This window comes from Kogia breviceps, chromosome 8 (assembly GCF_026419965.1).
Source record: "Kogia breviceps isolate mKogBre1 chromosome 8, mKogBre1 haplotype 1, whole genome shotgun sequence".
In the NCBI taxonomy this organism is placed as follows: domain Eukaryota; kingdom Metazoa; phylum Chordata; class Mammalia; order Artiodactyla; family Physeteridae; genus Kogia; species Kogia breviceps.
Genome location: NC_081317.1, coordinates 111,921,503 through 111,945,385, shown reverse-complemented (window position 1 = coordinate 111,945,385; position 23,883 = coordinate 111,921,503). Strand labels below are relative to the sequence as shown.

General features: G+C 38.6%; 1 protein-coding gene across 4 annotated transcripts in view; it reads right to left on the bottom strand.

Annotated features, from left to right (window-relative positions):
• GLRA3 (glycine receptor alpha 3) overlaps window positions 1-23,883 on the bottom strand; it is a 173,796-nt gene that overhangs the window by 7,975 nt on the left and 141,938 nt on the right. For 2 of the 4 annotated variants that reach the window (XM_059071044.2, XM_067040028.1), the window contains exons 8-9: window positions 11,915-12,058; window positions 9,570-9,614 (exon numbers count right to left, since the gene is read on the bottom strand). The exons of 1 other annotated variant lie outside the window; for it this stretch is intronic. In XM_059071044.2, coding sequence (XP_058927027.1) covers window positions 9,570-9,614; window positions 11,915-12,058 — 189 coding nt within the window. The remainder of the gene's footprint in view (window positions 1-9,569; window positions 9,615-11,914; window positions 12,059-23,883) is intronic. One more of the 4 variants, XM_059071045.2, reaches the window with a different exon arrangement.

The following is a 23,883-nucleotide window of genomic DNA, read 5'->3' as shown; positions in this document are numbered from 1 at the left end:
AAAACGTCAAACACAGTGAGTCTTCATGTGGGGGTAGACCCAACTGTCACCTTACTCTTTGTCCCTTAAGGAAACCTGACTTCTCCAACATGTGTCACAACCTGGTTGGAAACAGTTTGGCCCAGATCACTGTCAGGCTAAGTCGGCTAATGATGAATGAGAACTTTCCTCTTGGAGGAGAAAGTCAGGCAAGGTTTGGAAAGTGTAGTAGCACACGTGACTCGGTAAAGCTTAAGATTCAGACTGCATGCAGCCAAGAGTCAGAGCCCAGTGCCATCAGTGAAGTTTTTGGAGAGCTCCTGGATAAACCGCTAGAGATAATTCACAAATAATGAAGGACACACTGCTATTCTCCTGGATCCCACTAAGAGAAAAACAGCTTGCAGCACTATTTGAAATCTGGCAGATACGTTTTGGGTTTCTGTTGGTCACGGTGTACAGAGTGACAGAAAGACGGGCTGAATTTATTTTTTTAAGATTTTGTTTTTTGATGTGGACCATTTTTAAAGATTTTATTGAATTTGTTACAATATTGCTTCTGTGTTATGTTTTGGTTTTCTTGGTCGCCAGACATGTGGGATCTTAGCTCCCTGACCAGGGATAGAACCCACACCCCCTGCACTGGAAGGCAAAGTCTTAACCACTGGACCGCCAGGGAAGTCCCAAGACAGACTGAATTCGAAAGGGGAACAAGGGCCAACTGTAAGACATCTGAGGCAGGCAATAACCCAAGCTGCCTCTCTGAGGCCTTAAAAGTCTTCGACTGTCGACCTATCTGCTACTCAAACATGCAGACTGGAGAGTTTCCGGGAAAAGCTCAATAATAGCACCCTAAGGCGGCTGCTAGGATTCTATACCAGAAAACTCTCTAATGCCATGAGCAGATGAATCTATTTGAATGACAGCTACTGGCATTCTCTTGGGCTCTGATAGAGACAGTCCCTAGACTAAAGGAATCTGAAGAGTATCAGACTCTATTTAGGTCTAAGATATCTACCATGTCATGTGTGATGTCAAAAGGGCATCTCCATTCAAGTTCCCTGATAAAAATGAAAATGACATATTCAGGAACAAGCGAAGAGGAGTAACTTGGGTGAAGTACATCATATGAAAATGTAGCCTTTTGACAATGGACCCATGATGGAAGCTACCCAGAGTGGTATGAACCTCATGCTTCTCTTCCCACTGAGGAAAAACAGGTCCCTTGGTTCACCAATGGAAACTCCCATATGGTGGTCAGGACTCACAGCGTACCTGCAGTGGAATGAGTAGGTAAGTCTTCACAGTGGGCTGATTTGAGAAGCAGTGAATGTGGCAGTATCACGAGAACCGGGTCTTGATCTCAAAGCTATAGCTTTATATAGCTTTATACCTGGATATTCAGAAACTCCTGGGTCCTGGACAGTGGCCTTGTGTTACGGTCAGGCAAATGAGCCCTTATATGGGCAGTTAAGAACATCCCATGGGGGCTTCCCTGGTGGTGCGGTGGTTAAGAATCCGCCTGCCAATGCAAGGGACACGGGTTCGAGCCCTGGCCTGGGAAGAGCTCACATGCTATGGAGCAACTAAGCCCGTGCGCCACAATTACTGAGCCTGCGCTCTAGAGCCTGAAAACCACAACTACTGAGCCCGCATGCCACAACTGCTGAAACCTGTGTGCCTAGAGCCCGTGGTCCGTAACAAGAGAAGCCACTGCAAGGAGAAGCCCATGCACCGCAACGAAGAGTAGCCCCCGGTCGCCACAACTAGAGAAAGCCCATGCACAGCAACAAGACCCAACACAGCCAAAAATAAATCAATCAATAAATTTTATATTTTAAAAAATTTCCTTTTTAAAAAAAATGAAAAAACAATTTCCTCTTGAAAAATAGGAGCATTCCAAGGTGGGAGATGCAATTCCTTATAGAAATCGCAGGGCAGAATTAATGAGGTCATGTAGTCCCCATCTAACTGCCGGCTCAGAAGGGGACTGCAGCGCCAAGCCACATGTCTTGGATTGGTCTTTGATGCAGTCATGGTGGTGTCCAGGCCATGCAGCAATGGATAGAACATGTCCCTCTGTTGCCCAGTGAAGCCACTGGTGCAGTCAGAGCTTGTCTGGAATATTAACAAGATAAAGAATCGCTTGAAAATTGCTTTTGGGTTGAACCTCCTGAGAACAAGAGCTAACACACAGCTGGCAGATAGAATGCTTAGGGTCTTTGCCCAAGCCTCTTGGAGGATTCAATGGATTTTAGCAGAAATAAACGGTCCATATTGGTCTTGTTTACACTGTAACAGAAGCCATAGCTGAAGATACTATGAATGGCTTGGCACAGGCACTTTTATATCAGTCTGGGCCCCTGGAATAGATCCCTTTGGAGAAAGGAACACATTTACAAATGGCTAGTGTATAAAATGGCCGAAGAGCACAACATAGTAAGGGCATCTCACATCCCATCAGCTCACAGAGCTGTGGTTTAAACAGAAATTGGAATAAGCAATGAAAACATTATTACTAAAGACAGGATGGCCAGGACATGAAGGGCTGGTTGGTTCACTGGATGAGTGTGCAGACCATGTGGGTATGAGTGACAGTAAAGGGGGAATAGCTTTACAGAGGTTTCTGGTTTCTGGTAGTAGAAGTGTCAGGGGGTGGAGAGCAGGCTGTGACTCAACTGTGTCCCACCTCACAGGTTTTTCTTTTGTATTACCTGACAGCATGGTTTTGGGTCCACGACTGCATTTGCATTGTCTAGCTGAAAGGATCGTTGCTACTTATGATAACTGTATCTGTTTCTTTAGACTAGGAAGCCATTCATGCCCTCTGTAGGTGAGGGAACTAAAAGTCCTGTGTGCTTGAGAAGCTATAAGGCCTCGCACTTAGAGGAAGACGCTTCATCTGCTCTCTCTCCTGCTTTGTATCCTACTGTAAAGCTGAGCAAAACCCGTAATCAGAGCTATGGGGTTATACTGACAAAGCCACTTTGCTCTGGATATGTGTTTAAATAGAAATGACACCTTTGAACAATTTAAACTTCATCATGTTCATACAGCATTCGTCCATCACAAAAGCTGGCAACAATGTGTAAAATGACCACATTCTATGTACATGCAATAATGACAGTCCAGACGAGGACAATATTTCTCACACTGTGGTCCACGCAGCGGCTGTCTCGGAATCGCTGGGAGTGATTGCTGAGATCCAGTTTTCTGGATCTCAGTGGCAGAGATTTGTACTCATTAACATTTAGGTTGTCCCAGTAATCTGCATTTCCAAGCTCTCTAGGTGATCATAACGCATAATTTGTAGAAACAAAAATTTCCAAGAGGCACAATGCAGCTATCCTAGTTAGCCTGAATTCATGGTGATGTAACATTTTTTGAACACCTCTAACACTTTCTAATTTAAATTTTAAGTGGTAGTTTATGAAAATATACTCTGTAGTGACTTCTGTGTTAGTATTGAGGTATTATTTTATCTTTTAATAATTCCTGTTTTTAAGTAAGGCTGTTTCTAGGAGAGGCTATCTGCAAGGCTATTTATATGACCTGTATTTTTATTCATTTTTAAATTTATGACAGACCTAGGAATATTTTAGGAATAGATTTTGGACAATTACATTATATAATGTGATTTGGTGCAGTATTGTTTTTTCAAAAGCATCTGGAATATGATTTCACTAACAAATGTATCAGCAGTGGCTTTCCTGTTAATTTTGGAGGTGAAAAAATAGAAACTTTAAATTTTAGTAAAAATATTTCCCTTATTAAAATGTCTCATTCAAATATTTATTTCCTGGCAAAGGTAATAGAAAGCAAGATGTTGAAGGACTCTTGTTCTAAAAAATGAAAATAAATTGGGTATCTGCATTATTTTTTAAAATGTCTGTGCTATAGGAAATAGTTTTCAACTATTTTATATAGTCACACAAATATATTCGATGGTCCAAATTTAAAATCTGACTCAAGATTGACATTCAAAATGCAAATGTTTTTATCGTAGTTAAGCAATTCCATGGCTTCATGATTTATTGCCAGGGGTCTGGATAGTTCCAGTTATTTAATTCTCAGATCCTTGGTTTCTTATTCTAGGAAAAGATGATTATAGCACTACATAGCAGAATTTTTTAGGGTGAGAAAAATACATACAACCCCCGATGATTGTTGCTATCGTATTATCAATATTTTGTTCGCTATAATTGTATTATAGACATCACATAATACACAATGTGAAAGAAAAATACAGCTTAAACAATTTTACCATTAGATATTGTAAATCTACAGAAGCTAAGCGAGCACTAAAGTTCTGTGTAAAATAGGCCTACCAGTTGCTGACTCCCCAGATGGCCTCACACTTGTAGACTTTTCACTAAAAATTACCTGACAACATAAAACTAGGAGGATCGCTTGGCTGCCTCACTGTCTTACTGTTGTGATGGATGGGCTTTGCTCTACAACTGCTGGGATTCTTGCAAATCTAATTCCTGCAATCAAGGAGCCTTTAGTGTTGCTAGTATGTTCCATGAAATAGCACAAATATTTGGGGTGAGCCCATGAGATGAGGCACGTGGAGCCATCTTATTTCTTCAGCAACAGGATCTCAGCTCTACTGGACCAAACTCCAGTCGCTACCTCGGAGAGAGGATAAGAGAAGCAAGGACCCCTGAACTCCAAAACGATCATATGATTTTTTTTAAAATGACTGGACTTTGGGGATCTTTCTGAAGGGCTACACTTAAAATAATCATTTTAAGCATGCATGAAGTTTTTCTATTAACTCATCATTAATAATAGATTGCTATACTAGAAGGTGCATTACATTATTTTATGACTCAACTAATTTCTCTGTTTTGTAAAACTCAGTCATAAAATCATCCCGTGTTTATATATGTTCAGAGGTGCAGTGATATTCTTTATTCCAATTAACACTCAAATATTTTTTTGAGATCATTCAATTTTCTGGTGAGGCCTTTAGCTTGGGTTTCTAATGGACTAAAGGCCACAAAAGCAAGGTTTAGACAAACATCTAAAACTTTTGACTCAGACACTATATGTTAGCCAGTGTTCAACGTTCATAAAATTAAGCCACTTTACAACTCAAAATATAGACAATAATAATGATTAAATAGAATGAATTAAAAATGAACCAAAGAACACAGCTGATTAAAAAAGTAAAATTGAAGAAATAGCTTCATTAACCCACAAGTCAATCCTCTTATGCTTCAAGCAAGTTAGAAGGGTAGGCAATAAAAAATATAAAAAGCCATTTTGTTAGTGTATAATTCTTTCTACAGGAGGACCTGTTTTCACTAAATATGGAAGTGAGAAAAATGTTTCAGTAATTAAGCAAAAATACCATATTGTGAAACATTCTAAGTGCTTTTTCACTTTATTTAGAGAATTATGCCAAAGACTAACTCATGCGACATGCATATTATAACTAGAATTATTACGGGAAGAAAGCCCAAGGGTAAATATAGTCATTCAGTTGAATTGCTTCATCTTTATCATCAAACATAATAAACTAACATATATATGAAATAAGAATTAATTTCCTATCCTCTTAGTCTTCAAAAATAACAATAACAAAAAATATTATTTGTTTGCAGGCTTGGTGAAAGCATGAAGATTGCTAGTGAGCGGTGACAAATCATTAATTATATAAAACAACATGAGTGATGATTAATTATGTGAATTGATGTGCGATACAACAGCACTAAATATGCTACTTTCATCCTAATGTTTTTTTCCCTACTGGATACCTTTGAGATGTTCTTTATACAATCAAGATGCTAAGTAAATTATCCCAAAGGTTTTTTTGTTTAAATAATTTTCTGTAACTTTTCATTGTCAAGTAGGAAAATGACAAAGGAAGGAAAAGTGAACTGCTATTAATTCCCATTTATATGATTTCAAAGTGTGTAGATTTTGAAAAAATTACTAATAAAACAATGGCTTGGTTTTGTTGAGAAAAAAATCAACATCACTTAGAAAATTCTAAGGTAAGACGAAGTATGTGAATGAATTAAAAGTTATTTTTCTGAAATCAGTATCAGCCTAAAATAAAACCCTCAGTTTAGACAACTATATACATTTCTATATCACTTAAAAATGGAAGGCTTAAAAAATATAACTATATATGAGGTTAAAAATACTTTAGACTTGCAAGTCTATTGTCAATATAAAATTCCTTGAAATCCCAGGGGAACCTTGCATTTCTTATAGATGACATGAATTAATTATGTTATGAATTAGCCAAGTTTATGCTTGGCATATTGAATTTAGATTCAGAATGGTTTGGAGATTATTGAATAGTAAAATGTAAGCTTAAAAAGATGAACATTTTAGATGAAATATTATGAAAATGTAATACATATATTTTGGGGAATTGCTGAGAAGTCAATGAAATATATTTTTTTTAATCTGTACATCTATTTCTATTTAATGTGCTAGATTCTTTTATTGCCAACTCATAATTATGGGGCAAAATAAGATACTATATTACAGTGGACAGCATATATAAAAAGCAGTGTATCTTTTTTAGTTAACTTTGTGATGGAAGTCACTAAAGTGTCACTAAATTAAGTAGAGATTATATTACTTTGTTGAATATTATTTTCCTAAAGAGATATTTCAGAGGGGATATAGTTCTAAGAAATAGTTGTGTTTACATAAACTCAAAATATTTGTTGGCAGGAAATAATTAAATTCTTACAATTTTTGTTTTACTTGAGAAAATGAAATTTCTAACCCCTGTGTATCAGAGTCACTCATATAGAATTTACTTTGAAATTATTGAGAACCTACTCTTTTCTCAGGTATGTATCAAAGAAATTTGTAGGAAGTACTTACCTACTGAAAGAATATCTTCTACTCTAGAATATAGCATAAACTGACCTCAAATGGAAACTTTATTGAATAATTTAGTGTATATGGGTACCATGTTGCCTCCAAGCATGGAGCCTCTTCCCTTCAACCAAAATAGTACACGTATATATTTGCATTTGTTCTAAGACTGTAGAGCTGACAAAAGGTACAAGGCAGAAAAATCAATTATTTGTTATTCTTAAACGTTACCTTGAGTTATTTTTGAAGTAAGATAGGATATAAATACATACATAATAGTCAAAATGCAGTCAATTATTTTAAAAAGATAACTATCATGCCTTACAAACTTGGTAATTATTTTTTGAATCTAGAACTACTGGTCCATTCTTATTTCATTTTACTTGTGTACACAAATAATAATTAATGTACAGTAATAAGTAGGAAGATAGAGGTACTAGAACACCGTGTGTATGTGTTTTCACTCAGCAAACCATTGCAGTATTCCACTGCAATGCAGAAGCTGCGTGAAATGCATTAAAGCAATTCCATATCATCCATATTGCTCAACAAATAACATATGTTTGGAAATATTTTGAAGACTTTATAACCCTCCAGGACTCAAGTAATGATATCATACATGGGAAGAGCAACTTCTAACCAAAATACTTTCGTATCATGCATACACCCCCCCACACACACAGCCCCGGGGATAAGCATTTATGACAAGGTGCAGCAGTGGGTGATTAGAACGCAGCAGGCTACGACAGTGTGGGGTGGGGAAATTTGGATACAAGAGTGAATGTGCATCCTTTCACAGCATATAAAATGTTCCCTGGTACCTTCATAGAGGAAAAAGTAAGGTGTAAAAGATTGTATGCAATGCCTAAGCCAATGCTGAACCAACTTAAAACTTTTCCTTGGAATACCATGTACATCAGTGTACAGCCCTCTGTTGTGATCAAGCTTTCTCTAAGGGGGTGATTTTATTTATTGTCTCTTTTGCCAAACTAAAGTACTAAGAAGAACCCATGCAAGTCAGTACTCATGAAAAGAAAGGGCGTGGCATCCACCTTGAGCCTCCTTTTCATTATATTGATTTAAAGATTTTGATTGCTCAGACTGTTTCTAAGCAAAGTGCATAGTTTTAAAAAAAAAAAAAAAATGAGGAATTCATTCAGCCCAGAGGGCTATTAGGTTGAGAAAAATCGTTTTCAAAGAGTGAAAACGATCAACCCCAAATTTGCATGACATTTAGAATATTATAAAACTAAATGGCGTGCACGGATTTCTAATCAATGTATTTGCATTTATTGTATTTTAGAGTGTGTTTGCATTTTCTTAAATGATATGTTAAAAATACATACTGTTTCTTTTTAAAAAAATAAGTATTTATTGACTGTTAGTGAGGGAAATCTGATTTATTTCATCAGAGCTCTTTTTGCATTGTTTTGTAAGGCAATATTTAATTGAATACATGTATTCTATACTAATGCTACCATATGTATGAACTGTTTAGTTACCGAAAATTTAAATATGTACCTTTCCCAAAGAGGCTACTATGGGCTATTATGCAAATTCAAGGCAATTAATTTTTAAAAAATTACCGTTAGGATAATCAAGTAAAAGTAATTGGATCATGTGAATTTTTTTCCACCAGAGATGAAAACTGAAGAAGTAGCTAGCTATGTTGGGAACAACTATGCAATTTTAGTAGAAAAGAAAAATAGTTCAGTGATTATTTAACTAAGGTGTGTAGTAGAATCTTCTGGGGAGGTTTATTTGTTTTGTTTTGGCTTTGGTTTTTTTTGATATAGACCTTTTTTTTTTTGAAAGTCTTTATTTAATTTGTTAGGATATTGCTTCTGTCTTATGTTTTGTTTTTTTGGCCACGAGGCATGGGGGACCTTAGGTCCCTGACCAGGAATCATACCCGCACCCCCTGCATTGGAAGGTGCAGTCTTAACCACTGGACGGACCTCCAGGGAAGTCCCTGGGGAGGTATTTTAAAATATACCGTAACCCAGAAATTTTAATTTAGTAGACTGGACTGTTTGTGTATGATTTCCCAAGCTAAATTATTGGCTTTGGGTATGTTTAAAATTTAATCACTGAGTGCTATATTATGGATCTCCAAGTCAAGCAACTGATATGCTCTACTGTAGATTACATTTCTAAATATTTAGCCATTATAATTGGACAATGTGTCCTTGTGACTTCTTTTTAATCAAACATTTCCTAGGATGCTATCAAAACCAAAATCATTCATTTACTCTAATGAATCTCAACATGCTTTAACATTAAGAAAGGATGCTAAAGATACATAGGCTGGACAGAGCATTTTATTTTGGCCTTATTTTTAGGTCTCTATTTTCTGGCAAGAGGGGCTGTTTTCAGAACTTATTTATATAAAAAAATTTCCCATTTATTTTGAAACTAATTTTGTCAAGGCATATGATTATTTCTTCTCTGAAGACTATTATAAGATACGTGTGATATTTCTGTTTAAATCATTTTGACCAGTTTGGTTAATAGGATGAAAGACAATATTTCAATATCTTTTGATTGAGTGAGGGAAGACAAAGGGAGTTGTTAGAAAAAGAGAGTATCCTTAGCTGAAGGGGGTTGGTGGTTGTTCAGCTTTAAGTGTGCAAGGGGCTGTGTTTCCCCACCAAACACTGCCTGAGGGCACAGTATGCTTGCTGTCTGCATTGTTACCAATGACCACATTCCTTTACTTAGAGTTAAGAAAGTGAATTTACCGTGTCTGAGAAACGGTAAAACTTCTCCAATGCAAAAGCTTCTGTCTGTGGGAAGGTAAAGTGGACCAAAAGGGATTGAGAAACCAGAGATAGATGATTAAAGTCATAGATGATTAAATATAATTGCACAATTGCTTTTAATTGCATAGATCATCTTAAAATACATATGTATCAATAAATAGATTTTCACATATGCAAGGTATCCACCCCCCAAAGTATGAAGTGAACTTAAAAAAAAACCCACTGGATTTCTTTTCTTCCTGCACTAAATCTGAATTACAATATTTGCTCCCTGAATATTTCAAATAGTGATTAGAAAATAATCAGGTGTAACTATTTTTGCATTGTGATACTTTTCTAGAGTGCCAATCACTAGAAACATTAATCTTGCTGTCTTTCTGTGAGCCAAAGAATAAGGGGTGTCAAATATTTTTATCCCAATACACTTACAGGTGGTAAAATTGGATAAAGAGCTGCTTTGGTAAGGATTTTTTTTTTTTTAAGGAGAAATCAGAATTGAGTATCTAAACTTGTAGCCTGTTATGTTATCCATTAGCTGCTCTGACTGCTGGATGTGTGGTGGGTGCAGAAAATGTCTGAGCTCTCAGACTTCCCTTTGGACACCACGTGTGAACGACTTCCCATTTGTGGTGTTTGCAGCACACGGCTGATACACCCTACATGTAGGAAGGAGAAAAAAGGTAGAGAAATGAAACATAAATGTAAAAAAGTGAACCAAAATTAGAGGGGGAAATAAGTGTTGCTTTACTTCTGATTCATGTTAGAAGGAAAAAATAGTCTTAATCAGTCATTAATGGGAAAAAAAGACAACAGCTTCACCCTGTGATACAGAATGCTTTGTCCTGTTCCAGTGCTTCAGCCTGTGCCAGGAATCATATGAGAGAGAGTAGCAAACAGGCAGTAAGGGAGGGAGAAAGAAGGAGGAAAGAGAGAGAAGGAGGGTAGGGCAGAGTGAGAAAAGTATAAGGAAACCAGCAGACTGGGAGAGGTGGGGGGCAGGAGATAAAGAAAAGTTAGTCTCTCCATGAAAATATATGTTAATGTATAAATGATGTGCTTTAATATTTATAAAAATTTGATCAAATGCAAGCCCTGGCATTGTTTCTTCTGTCCACCATGTTACCCAGAGTATTGCAGTGCTGAAATTCCTTCCATTCTACAGTGAATTGGGGTATTTATTGGAGCAGGTGATGATTCTGGTGAGTCAATTAGACATGATTGGATAAGTTACTGTCTTAGAATATGTTTAATACTGAGTAGGCTTAGCACTGGGAGATCATGGCTTAGAGCTTCTTTAAAAAATTATAAAATGTATAATTCACAGTCAGTCATTCAGAAACCATAAGAAATTCCTTAAGAAGTTAAATCGTTAAAAAGGCATACTACATATAAACCAGACTATTAATTTTAAGAGTTGAGAATGTTTTGACTTAAATATTTCAGTATTTTGGATTCTGGCCACAATTTCTCCTGTAATATACAACTTTGATATTTCTCTATTGATTAAGAGACCATTTGCTTTCAAAATGTCAGCTAGCACATTCACATTAAAAGTAAACTCAAAGCTATGCTTGTTGATAGAGACTCTCCCTTGCAGAAAAGGAAAGGGGTTAATTGAAATTATGTAAATATAAAGAGAGGTGACATTATAAGTCTTAATAGAGGGGAAAAACACCATCCTGTACTTACAAATCCAATTAGGAGATTACTTCTACAATTTCACGTGGTCTCCCAATGATGTTCTAAATAAAATTTCTTCTGGGTTTGACTTATCAAGTGATAGCAAGGCAGAAATGCACCTTATTGTGTTTCGAATGGGGATTCAGAAGAAATGTCTTAAAAATATAAAAGTATACATAAAAAGGAGACCACAGAGTTTTACATCAACATCATAGTATTAATAAATAGGTGATATTTGATGGAAACAATTAAAGGAATTAGTTCGAAAAAAGGTACAACTTTAATAGCTATATTTGTTGACTTATGTCAAGTAAAACCATCAGAAACAATGTAACCTTGCAAATAAGAAATGATAGATTTTGTTAGTGGAAGCAAAAAATGGTGTTGTTCCAGGACATACATTAGAAAGAAGTTGATAAAACTCTCATGTCACCAGATGTGCTGTATAAAGTATAGTTCGATGTTACCATTCTCTCCCTGAGGCTATTTTTGACAATGTAAGTTTCAGCTGGACAAAACCAAAGGGACATCATTTCATTTAGTCCCTGTCCCCATTTCCTCTCTGTACCTCCCTATTAAATATGCCAAATTCACTTCCCAGGGAGAATTGTATCCCAGAGAACTTAATGCATTTAATCGCCTACCCTATTCTTTCTCTTTCGTCGAAATCTCAGAAGTTCTTTATGTTGTCTCGATACAAAATTTACAGCTGCATATTCCAGTAGTGCTGAAAACACGAAAAGGAGACACACTGCCATCCAAATGTCAATAGCTTTGACATAGGAAACCTAGCCGGGAAAGAAACAGTGAGAAAATTGACTGGTTACTTCCATTGGGCACAAGAATAGCCATCTGAATTATATCATTTATGTACCAGCTTGGAAAAAAAAAGCAAGGAAGTAACATTTCTTTTTTTTCACTTAAAACATTTTTTTTTACTTAAAAATGTTTCAGAAATTAATTCTGCAAATTTTGTTTTAGTCATACATTAAAATGTGTATTTTTTCCTAAGAAGTTTTTCCAAATGAAGCGCTAGACCCAATGTATGATGAAAGAAAATAAGATGAAATATAAGTTTACCTTCAGGGTAGAATAGTATCATGCTTGGTTAAGTGTGCAGTAACATTGAAATATACCTTTAGGGTAGCAGAATGCTTGAAAAAGTATGAAGTAATATTGAAACATAGATAATGCTGTTGAACTTGTAGCTCCTGATTTTCTTCATTAAAAAAGTGTTTTATTTTGAAATAATTTTAACCCTACAGACACTTTGCAAGAACAGTAAAAAGAACTCCCAAGTTCTGCAGTTGTTAACATTAAGTTACATTTCTCTCCCTCCCTCCCTCTCTCTCTCTCATCTCCATCTTTATATGCTTTTCTGCCTGAATTATTTGAGTGTAATATGCATACGTGATGCCCTGAACCTTATGTGTTTTTTCTAAAAAAAAAAAAAGGACACTCTCCTATATACACCCAGTTAACCTTTCAGGTCTCAAGCTAAACTTCGCACTCGTCCTTTTCAGAATCGCAGGAAACCTGTGCTCACCTGAACACATTGCATTGTAATTGCTTGTTTCTTGTTCTCTTTCTGTTTAGAGTGTGAAGTCTGAGGACAGATGCCATCTGTTTTGTTCTCCACCACAGTGTGGTTTGACCCATGTGTGCATATTTGCTGAGTGAATGGGCAGATAAATGAAGGTGTAAAATGTCAAAACACAGGGAAAAGTGAGCCATAGGTGATGATTCATATGGAAATTCACTTACTGGAGTGACACTGATAATACCTTGGAATGAAATGATTTTCTTTACAAAAGAGGTATCAACTTACACCACTTCCAATGGTGTCAACTTACATGTGAAATACGCCAACAAAGGGACCCTCTGTATCTCCTCCTGCATCTTTTTTTTCTAACATCTTTATTGGAGTATAATTGCTGTACATTGTTGTGTTAGTTGCTGCTGTATAACAAAGCGAATCAGCTATACGTGTACATATATCCCCATATCCCCTCCCTCTTGCAACTCCCTCCCACCCTCCCTATCCCACCCCTCTAGGTGGTCACAAAGCACCGAGCTGATCTCCCTGTGCTGTGCAGCTGCTTCCCACTAGCTATCTATTTTACATTTGGTAGTGTATATATGTCCATGCCATTCTCTCACTTCGTTCCAGCTTACCCATACCCCTCCCCGTGTCAAGTCGATCCTCTATGTCTGCGTCTTTATTCCTGTCCTGCCCCTAGGTTCTTCAGAACCACTTTTTTCTTTTCAGATTCCATATATATGTGTTAGCCTATGGTATTTGTTTTTCTCCTTCTGACTTACTTCACTCTGTATGACAGACCCTAGGTCCAGCCACCTCACTACAAATAACTCAATTTCATTTCTTTTTATGACTGAGTAATATTCCATTGTATATATGGGCCACACATTCTTTATCCATTCATCTGTCAATGCACACTTAAGTTGCTTCCATGTCCTGGCTATTGTAAATAGAGCTGCAATGAACATTGTGGTACATGACTCTTTTTGAATTATGGTTTTCTCAGGGTATATATCCAGAAGTGGGATTTCTGGGTCATATGGTAGGTCTATTTTTACTTTTTTTAGGAACCTCCATACTGTTCCCCATAGCGGCTGTACCAATTTACATTCCCACCAAGAGGGCGAGAGGGTTCCCTCTTCTCCACACCCTCTCCAGCATTTATTGTTTGTGGATTTTTTAATGATGTCCATTCTCACCGGTGTGAGGTGTTACCTCATTGCAGTTTTGAATTGCATTTCTCTAATGATGAGTGATGTTGAGCATCATGTGTTTGTTGGCAATCTGTATAACTTCTATGGAGAAATGTCTATTTAGGTCTTCCGCCCAGTTTTGGATTGGGTTGTTTGTTTTTTTGATATTGAGCTGCATGAGCTGCTTGTATATTTTGCAGATTAATTCTTTGTCAGTTGCTTCATTGGCAAATATTTTCTCCCATTCTGAGGACTGTCTCTTCATCTTATTTACGGTTTCCTTTGCTGTGCAAAAGCTTTTAAGTTTCATTAGGTCCCAGTTGTTTATTTTTGTTTTTATTTCCATTTCTTAGGAGGTGGGTCAACAAGGATCTTGCTGTGGTTTATGTCATAGAGTGTTCTGCCTATGTTTTCCTCCAAGTGTTTTATAGTGTCCGGCCTTACATTTAGGTCTTTAACACATTTTGAGTTTACTTTTGTGTATGGTGTTGGCAGTGTTCTAATTTCATTCTTTTACATGTAGCTGTCCAATTTTCCCAGCACCACTTATTGAAGAGGCTGTCTTTTCTCCATTGTATACTCTTGCCTCCTTTATCAAAGATATGGTGACCATATGTGCGTGGGATTATCTCTGGGCTTTACGTTTTCAGGACCTTTTGTGTTTCCATACAAATTGTGAAATTTTTTGTTCTAGTTCTGTAAGAAATGCCAGTGGTAATTTGATAGGGATCGCATTGAATCTGTAGATTGCTTTGGGTAATAGAGTCATTTTCACAATGTTGATTCTTCCAATCCAAGAACATGGTATATTTCTCCACCTGTTGGTATCATCTTTAATTTCTTTCATCAGTGTCTTACAGTTTTCTGCATACAGGTCTTTTGTCTCCTTAGGTAGGTTTATTCCTAGATATTTTATTCTTTTTGTTGCAATGGTAAATGGGAGTGTTTTCTTAATTTCACTCTCAGATTTTTCATCATTAGTGTATAAGAATGCCAGAGATTTCTGTGCATTAATTTTGTATCCTGCTACTTTACCAAATTCATTGATTAGCTCTAGTAGTTTTCTGGTAGCATCCTTAGTATTCTCTATGTATAGTATCATGTCATCTGCAAACAGTGACAGCTTTACTTCTTTTCCTATTTGGATTCCTTTTATTTCTTTTTCTTCTCTGATTGATGTGGCTAAAACTTCCAAAACTATGTTGAATAATAGTGGTGAGAGTGGGCAACTTTGTCTTGTTCCTGATTTTAGTGGAAATGGTTTCAGTTTTTCACCATTGAGAATGATGTTGGCTGTGGGTTTGTCATATATGGCCTCTATTATGTTGAGGTAAGTTCCCTCTATGCCTACTTTCTGGAGAGTTTTTATCATAAATGGGTGTTGAATTTTGTTGAAAGCTTTTTCTGCATCTATTGAGATGATCATATGGTTTTTCTCCTTCAATTTGTTAATATGGTTTATCATACTGATTGATTTGTACATATTGAAGAATCCTTGCATCCCTGGGATAAACCCCACTTGATCATGGTGTATGATCCTTTTAATGTGCTGCTGGATTCTGTTTGCTAGTATATCGTTGAGGATTTTTGCACCTATGTTCACCAGTGATATTGGGCTGTAGTTTTCTTTCTTGTGACATCTTTGTACTGTTTTGGTATCAGGGTGATCATGGCCTCGTAGAATGAGTTTGGAAGTGTTCCTCCCTCTGCTATATTTTGGAAGAGTTTGAGAAGGATAGGTGTTTGCTCTTCTCTAAATGTTTGATGGAATTAGCCTGTGAAACCATGTGGTCCTGGGCTTTTGTTTGTAGGAAGATTTTTTATCACAGTCTCAATTTCAGTGCTTGTGATCAGACTGTTTATATTTTCTATTTCTTCCTGGTTCAGTCTAGGAAGGTTGTGCTTTTCTAAGAAATTGTCCATTTCTTCCAGGTTGTCCATTTTATTGGCATATAGTTGCTTGTAGTAATCTCTCATGATCCTTTTTATTTCTGCAGTGTCAGTTGCTACTTCTTCTGTTTCATTTCTAATTCTATTGATTTGAGTCTTCTCCCTTTTTTTCTTGATGAGTCTGGCTAAGGGTTTATCAATTTCGTTTATCTTCTCAAAGAACCAGGTTTTAGTTTTATTCATCTTTGTTATTGTTTTCTTTCTTTCTTTTTCATTTATTTCTGATCTGATCTTTATGATTTCTTTCCTTCTGCTAACTTTGGGGGGGGTTGTTCTTCTTTCTCTAATTGCTTTAGGTATAAGGTTAGGTTGTTTATTTGAGATTTTTCTTATTACTTGAGGTAGGATTGTATTGCTATAACCTTCCCTCTTAGAACTGCTTTTGCTGCATCCCATAGGTTTTGGGCCATCGTGTTTTCACTGTCATTTGTTTCTAGGTATTTTTTATTTCCTCTTTGATGTCTTCAGTGATCTCTTGGTTATTAAGTAGTGCTGTTTAGCCTCCATGTGTTTGTATTTTTTACAGTTTTTTCCTGTAACTGATATCTAGTCTCATAGCGTTGTGGTTGGAAAAGATACTTGATATGAGTTCAATTTTCTTAAATTTACCAAGCTTGATTTGTGACCCAAGATATGGTCTATCCCGGAGAATGTTCCATGAGCACTTGAGAAGAAAGTGTATTCTGCTCTTTATGGATGGAATGTCCTATAAATATCAATTATCCATCTGGTTTAATGTATCATTTAAAGCTTGTGTTTCCTTAATTATTTTCATTTTGGTTGATCTGTCCATTGGTGAAAGTAAGGTGTTAAAATCCCCTACTATGATTGTGTTACTGTCGATTTCTCCCTTTATGGCTGTTAGCATTTGCCTTATGTATTGAGGTGCTCCTATGTTGGGGGCAAAAATATTTACAATTGTTATATCTTCTTCTTGGATTGATCCCTTGATCATTATGTAGTGTCTTACTTTGTCTCTTGTAATAGTCTTTATTTTAAAGTCTATTTTGTCTGATATGAGAATTGCTACTCCAGCTTTGATTTCCATTTGCATGGACTATCTTTTTCCATCCCCTCATTTTCAGTCTGTATGTGTCCCTGGGTCTGAATTGGGTCTCTTGTAGACAGCATATATATGGGTCTTGTTTTTGTGTCCATTCAGCAAGCTTGTGTCTTTTGGTTGGAGCATTTAATCCATTCACATTTAAGGTAATTATCATTATGTATGTTCCTATTACCATTTTCTTAATTGTTTTGGGTTTCTTTTGTAGGTCCTTTTCTTCTCTTGTGTTTCCCACTTAGAGAAGTTCCTTTAGCATTTGTTGTAGAGCTGGTTTGGTGGTGCTGAATTCTCTTACCTTTTGCTTGTCTGAAAAGCTTTTGCTTTCTCCATCGAATCTGAATGAGATCCTTGCTGAGTAGAGTAATCTTGATTGTTAGATTTTCCGTTTCATCACTTTAAATATGTCCTGCCACTCCCTTTTGGCTTGCAGAGCTTCTGCTGAAAGATCAGCTATTAACCTTATGGTATTCCCTTGTATGTTATTTGTTGCTTTTCCCTTGCTGCTTTTAATATTTTTTCTTTGAATTTAATTTTTGATAGTTTGATTAATACGTGTCTTGGCGTGTTTCTCCTTGGACTTATCCTGTGTGGGACTCTCTGTGCTTCCTTGACTTGATTGACTATTTCCTTTCCCATATTAGGGAAGTTTTCAACTATAATCTCTTCAAATATTTTCTCAGTCCCTTTCTTTTTCTCTTCTTCTGGAACCCGTATCATTTGATTGTTGGTACATTTAGCGTTTTCCCAGAGGTCTCTGAGACTGTCCTCAATTCTTTTTATTCTTGTTTATTCTTCTCTGTGGTAGTTATTTCCACTATTTTATCTTCCTGGTCACTTATCCGTTCTTCTCTCTCAGTTATTCTGCTATTGATCCCTCTAGAGAATTTTTAATTTCATTTTTTGTGTTGTTCATCATTGTTTGTTTGCTCTTTAGTTCTTCTAGGTCCTTGTTACACATTTCTTGTATTTTCTCCATTTTATTTCCAAGATTTTGGATATCTTTACTATCATTACTCTAAATTCTTTTTCAGGTAGACTGCCTATTTCCTCTTCATTTGTTTGGTCTCGTGGGTTTTTACCTTGCTCCTTCATCTGCTCCATATTTCTCTGACTTCTAATTTTCCCTACCTTACTGGGTTTGGGGTCTCCTTTTCACAGGCTGCAGGTTCGTAGTTCCTGTTGTTTGGTGTCTGCCCCCAGTAGGTAAGGTTGGTTCAGTGGGTTGTGTAGGCTTCCTGGTAGAGGGGACTGGTGCCTGTGTTCTGGTGGATGAGGCTGGATCTTGTCTTTCTCTTGGGCAGGACTGTGTCCGGTGGTGTGTTTGGGGTGTCTGTTAACTTAGTATGATTTTAGGCAGCCTCTCTGCTAATGGGTGGGGTTGTGTCCCTGTCTTGCTGGTTGTTTGGCATGGGGTGTCCAGCACTGGAGTTTGCTGGTTGTTGAGTGGAGCTGGGTCTTAGCATTGAGACGGAGATCTCTGGGAGAGCTCTTGCTGATTGATAATACGTGGGGCCAGGAGGTCTCTGGTGGACCAATCTCCTGAACTTGACTCTCCCACCTCAAAGGCTCAGGCCTAACACCCGGCCAGATCATCAAGGCCTTGTCAGCCTCATGGTTGGCATGCCTTCAGCGTTGGAGAAGCTGGCCTGCAGTGGCTGTCCTTCTGTGCTGCACGTTAGAGTCATCTGCTTCCTCCTTGTTTTGCCCCAAAGGCAGTGTTCTACAGAGAAAAAGCTTAGCCTTGAAAATAGTCACAGCTCTGCAATGGCTTTTTTTCCCCCCTTTGTGCTTAGTCAGGTTTCACTTGCTCACAGGGGGCCACGTGCAGAGGCCTTGCACCCAGCTCTTCTGATCAGAGTTACTAGTGCAGAATGGCTGCTGCCAACACCTCAACTCAGGCGGGCCGTGCCAGTCCTCCTGCATCTTAAGTGTGACTTCTACTGATCAGAATGACCTCTCCTGAGCAAAGAGATGTATGCCTTCAATTTATTCTAGTGCTGTGCTGAGTGTCCAGCTGTTTGTAAAGTGTAGATTTAAATCTCATGAGTTCTGCAATTATGTCATAAATTTCTGGCTGCCCTCAAATACATACAGTCCTGGAAGATGTAATACAGCTTTCAAAGGCACAGTCTCAAGCTACACCCTTCCTGGAAGAATATAACTCATAGAGTGTATGTGCATTTTTTAACAACCTGGATCTATAATAAAATGACCAGAGAGATTAAATCAGATATTTAATTTCCAAATGAACCCGATGACTGTTTTCAATGACAATAGACCTATGCAAACATCATCTGTGCAGCCAGCGTTCTGCTCTTTGTGATCTGTACCTGAGCGTTGAGCCTGAAAAATCTATTTTCCTCATTCTCTCCTGACTCCCATCACCAACTTCAACTCTCTTTCTCCTCCAACCTTGCTGCCCTTCCGCAGACAGCAAGCACAGGCCCTGGGAAGTTTGGAACTCTAGCACTAGTAACTTCAAGATAAAGCAGCAGTTCCTACGCCAACACGTTCACGATGTATTCACAACACATGACTCACTCCCTCTGTGACTCAGAATATCACCTCCTTTCCACCCGCTGTCACCTCTGTCCCTTGGGGCAGTTTCACTCTAAACCAGCCCATCCCTCTGGGCCACCTTGCTGAAGTCCCATCATCCACCGTGCTGTTGGAACCCTGACTCTATTTTAAGCAACCATCTCTCCTCCGTGTGACTCCTTGGACATATGAGTATGAGAAAATGAAACCTGAATATCTGCTAATTAGATGAACCAGGCAGGAAGACTGTTGTCTTGGAAACCAATCCAAAGCCACGTGTGGAAGACCACCTCCTTCTCAAACCACGCTCTTCCTGTGGCTCCTTGACCCACATTCTCCAGGTTTCTTCCCTCCACCCCACCCCACCCCACTTGGCTCCATGGGCCTTTCCTCTCCTTCCTGAGATCCTCAGAAACAGGGCCTGTGCCTCTTCTATTCCCACAGTGACACTTCTCACTTCTAGCCCTTATCTGTTTCCATGGATTCGGTTCCTCCTCTGTGCTCAGGGCCTGCAAATCTCCATTTCCTGACTGAACCCCTCTCTAACCACATTCTTACCGGACAGTACCTTTTGGATGGCGCATGCACCTCAGACTTAATCTGACTAAAAAAGAAGCTATGAATCTCTACCAGACTCAGCCAAATGAACAGCAAACACACACAACAGCCTCTTCCTCCTGGTGAAAAGGCGGCGTTCTGTTCGTGGTTGTTCACCTCCAAATCTAGGATTCTCTGATATCAAAGACCCAAGCCTGGAAATCCTACCTTTTTGCTATTTCTCAAATGTATCATTTTCTGTCCTCTCCTACTGCCATCGCATTGATCTCCACCACAATAACCTGTTTCGCAGTTTCTCCTAGTGCTGAAGTTACAGAGTTGAGGAAGACGGACAATTAAAGATACATCTTTAATTGAACCTACATTCAAGTGGGGGAAAACATACAGTAAAAAATAATCACATAAATAAAGATAATTTAAGAGAATTGCAAGAATGAAACTACAATAGGGTAATGGGAAGAGAAGGACAGTGCGAGGGGGGCTGTGTTAGTTGGGCATGATCTGCAAAGGCTTCTCTGCAGATCTGACAGTTACCATCTCAGGCCACTTTCTTACTGGCTTACTGTGCTCTAGTTTCCTTCCTTCAGTTCTTGGCACCTGAAAGCGATTGACAAGCTCCATCCTGAGTCAGCAGCTTTGAACTCCTTGTTAACTTCTGTCTGGAACATTCCTTCCTTTGTGTAACTGCTGGTTAATCCTTCAGGTCTCAGCTTAAAAACGACATTCTCAGGGAGACCTTCTCCAAATGCCCAGAACCGTACAGCCCTTCCTGCCTTCCTACCTTCCTACCTCTGCTTTCCTCCTAGAACCCTTGTCTCAGGTCACTCATCACAGTTGTAATGATGTTTATCCGTGGGTAGTTCTTATAAGGTGACTGCTGGATAGAATCATTTAAATGTGCCCACTTTAGCTAATGACTCTGTTCCACAATCCCTGGGGGCTATTTTCCAAAAACTTTGGTTAGGAGGATTCAAAAATTAGTATGTTCTTGAGGATTTCAAGGTGAAAGACCTATACTGATATTTTAGCAAACTATGTGTTGGTAGCAAACAACAAATAATTCATCTTATTATTGACCTGGCCCCACTGTACCAACATTATCTATTTATGTATCTTTCTCCTTTTAGGCTAATATATCTTGTGAACTAAGACAAGGGCCAGATCTTATTTGCCTTTGTATTTCTAGGACCCAACACAGTGCTTGTTATACTATGGGCTCTCAGATAATGTTCAACTGATTGAACCATGTAAAGTGACTTGCCATCATTGGCCATTTATTATTACAGAATTATAATAAGTAACATGCCAAGAATGTTCTTAGTAGTGTCCATAAAACTACTGAGTGTTCTTAGTAGTAACACTTTTAATCCCCACAATGGTTGAGGAAACTATTCCCATTTCAAAGATGAGGAGACTGAGATATGTAAAATAACTTTTCACATAGCTACTGCTATAGACTGAATGTGTCCTCAAAGTCTCAGTGTTGAAATATAACCCCCAAAGTGATGATATTAGGTTGGAGCTTTGAGGAGTGATTAGGTTATGAGGGTGGAGTCCTCACGAATGGCATCAGGACCCTTATAAAAAGGACCTCAGAGAGCTCCCTTGCCCCTTCCACCATGAAAGAACACAGCTAGCAGATCACCAGCTATGAACCAGGAAGCAGGCCGTCACCAGACACTGAATCTGCCAGTACCTTGATCTTGAACTTCTCAGCCTCCAGAACTGTGAGAACTAATTTTCTGTTGTCTATAAACCAGCCCATCTATGGTATTCTGTTATAGCAGCCTGAACAGACTAAGGCAGCTACCAAGTTGCAAAGCTAGGATCTGAAGACAGCTAATCTGGCTAAAGAGCTGTAAACTCAACTACTATTCTATCAATATATCACCTGGGGGCTTCCCTGGTGGCGCAGTGGTTGAGAATCCGCCTGCCGATGCAGGGGACGCGGGTTCGTGCCCCGGTCTGGGAAGATCCCACGTGCCGCGGAGCGGCTGGGCCCGTGAGCCATGGCCGCTGCGCCTGCGCGTCCGGAGCCTGTGCTCCTCAACGGGAGAGGCCACAACAGTGAGAGGCCCGCGTACCACAAAAAAAAAAAAAAAAAAAAAAAAAAAAAAAAAATATATATATATATATATATATATATATATATATATATATATATATATCACCTGGTTATTAGGCTGCTTCTATTGAAGCTACCACCGCAAGTTAACAACTGTGAACAAAGTAGATATAACTCTCTGTATCTTAATATTCCAGCCTCTTCAACTTTTATCTGAGAGTTAAGAGTGAAGTCGGTACATAAAACACATACTGTAAGGTCCTGTATGTAAGGTCCTGTATGTTTGGTTCTGATCCTAAAATCTAGCAATCAGCTTCCTAAAAGACAATGTCGAAAAGGAGTTATGAGCACTTTAATTACCGCATAAAAACAAAATAGTTGCTCTGCAGAAGCAAAACTAGATCAGGGAAACATTTTATCCTCAGAAATACAATGAAAGTCTCCCAGCAACATTCTCACATTAATTACAATGAAGTGTTTTTATGAGCCAGGAGACAATTGACTACTTGCCATGTGATAATCTGGGACCAGATTAGCTTGATAAATTACCATTTGCATGCGCAGAGCTGGTTTACTGCAAGGCTTTATCTTTTTCATTCTAAAAAATAAGTTTTAGGGACTTCCCTGGTGGTGCAGTGGTTAAGAATCCGCCTGTCAATGCAGGGGACACGGGTTCTAGCCCTGGTCCGGGAAGATCCACATGCGGCGGAGCAACTAAGCCCGTGCACCACAATTACTGAGCCTGCGCTCTAGAGCCCACGAGCCACAACTACTGAACCCCGCACGCCTAGAGCCCGCGCTCCGCAACAAGAGAAGCCACAGCAATGAGAAGCCCACGCACCGCAACGAAGAGTAGGCCCCACTCGCCGCAACTAGGGAAAGCCCGCGAGCAGCAACGAAGACCCAACGCAGACAAAAATAAATAATTTTTTTAAATTAAGTTTTATAATGTAGGGAAAGGAATATAAGCATCATAGGTTCTATAGACTTCTTTCCAGGGAAAGTTTTTTTTTTTTCCAGAAAAATCTGCATTTATTCTACTTTGCAGTGTTATCATCAGAAAACAGAGAAAGTCTGCTTCTGGTGTCTTGAATATGTGTATGTTGGATTTTATCATGATTAATTATCCTGGTTATACAGATTGGAATCCAGTGCCCTTGGCCCTGGGAAGCAGTCGTGTTCAGGGAACTTGCCTAAGCATGAGTTTCTTTACAAGGAAGTGGGCTTAAGGAGGATTCAAGCTGCGATTTGATAACAGTAACAAACAGTCCCCAGATCTCCCCGGCTTGACACAGCAAAGGTCACCCCATGTCCACTCAGAGTTGAATGGTGACTCAGGACAAGTGTCGTCATTGCCATCCTCACCATGACCTCAGCTGACGGGGTGGTCTCCATCTGGAGCACTGGTGGTGACCACAACAGAGGAAAACCAGGGCACAGATGGGTCTCACATTTGGTTATAAACACCCTGGGCTATAGAAGTGGGCACAGATCACTGCACTCAAACTCATTAGCCAGAACTATTTACAGTCAGCCCGGCAGTAAGAGACCTGGGAGGTACAACCCCATCCTGTGCCTGGAAGGGAGGGAAAGCCAGAAGGAACAGAGGGAATGGGGGTGGGGAAGGATCCACTCTTTGTGCTTCTGGAACAAAAACAAGGATCCCTACAAGCCCAGGACTGATGACAAGTGTGGATTATGACCTG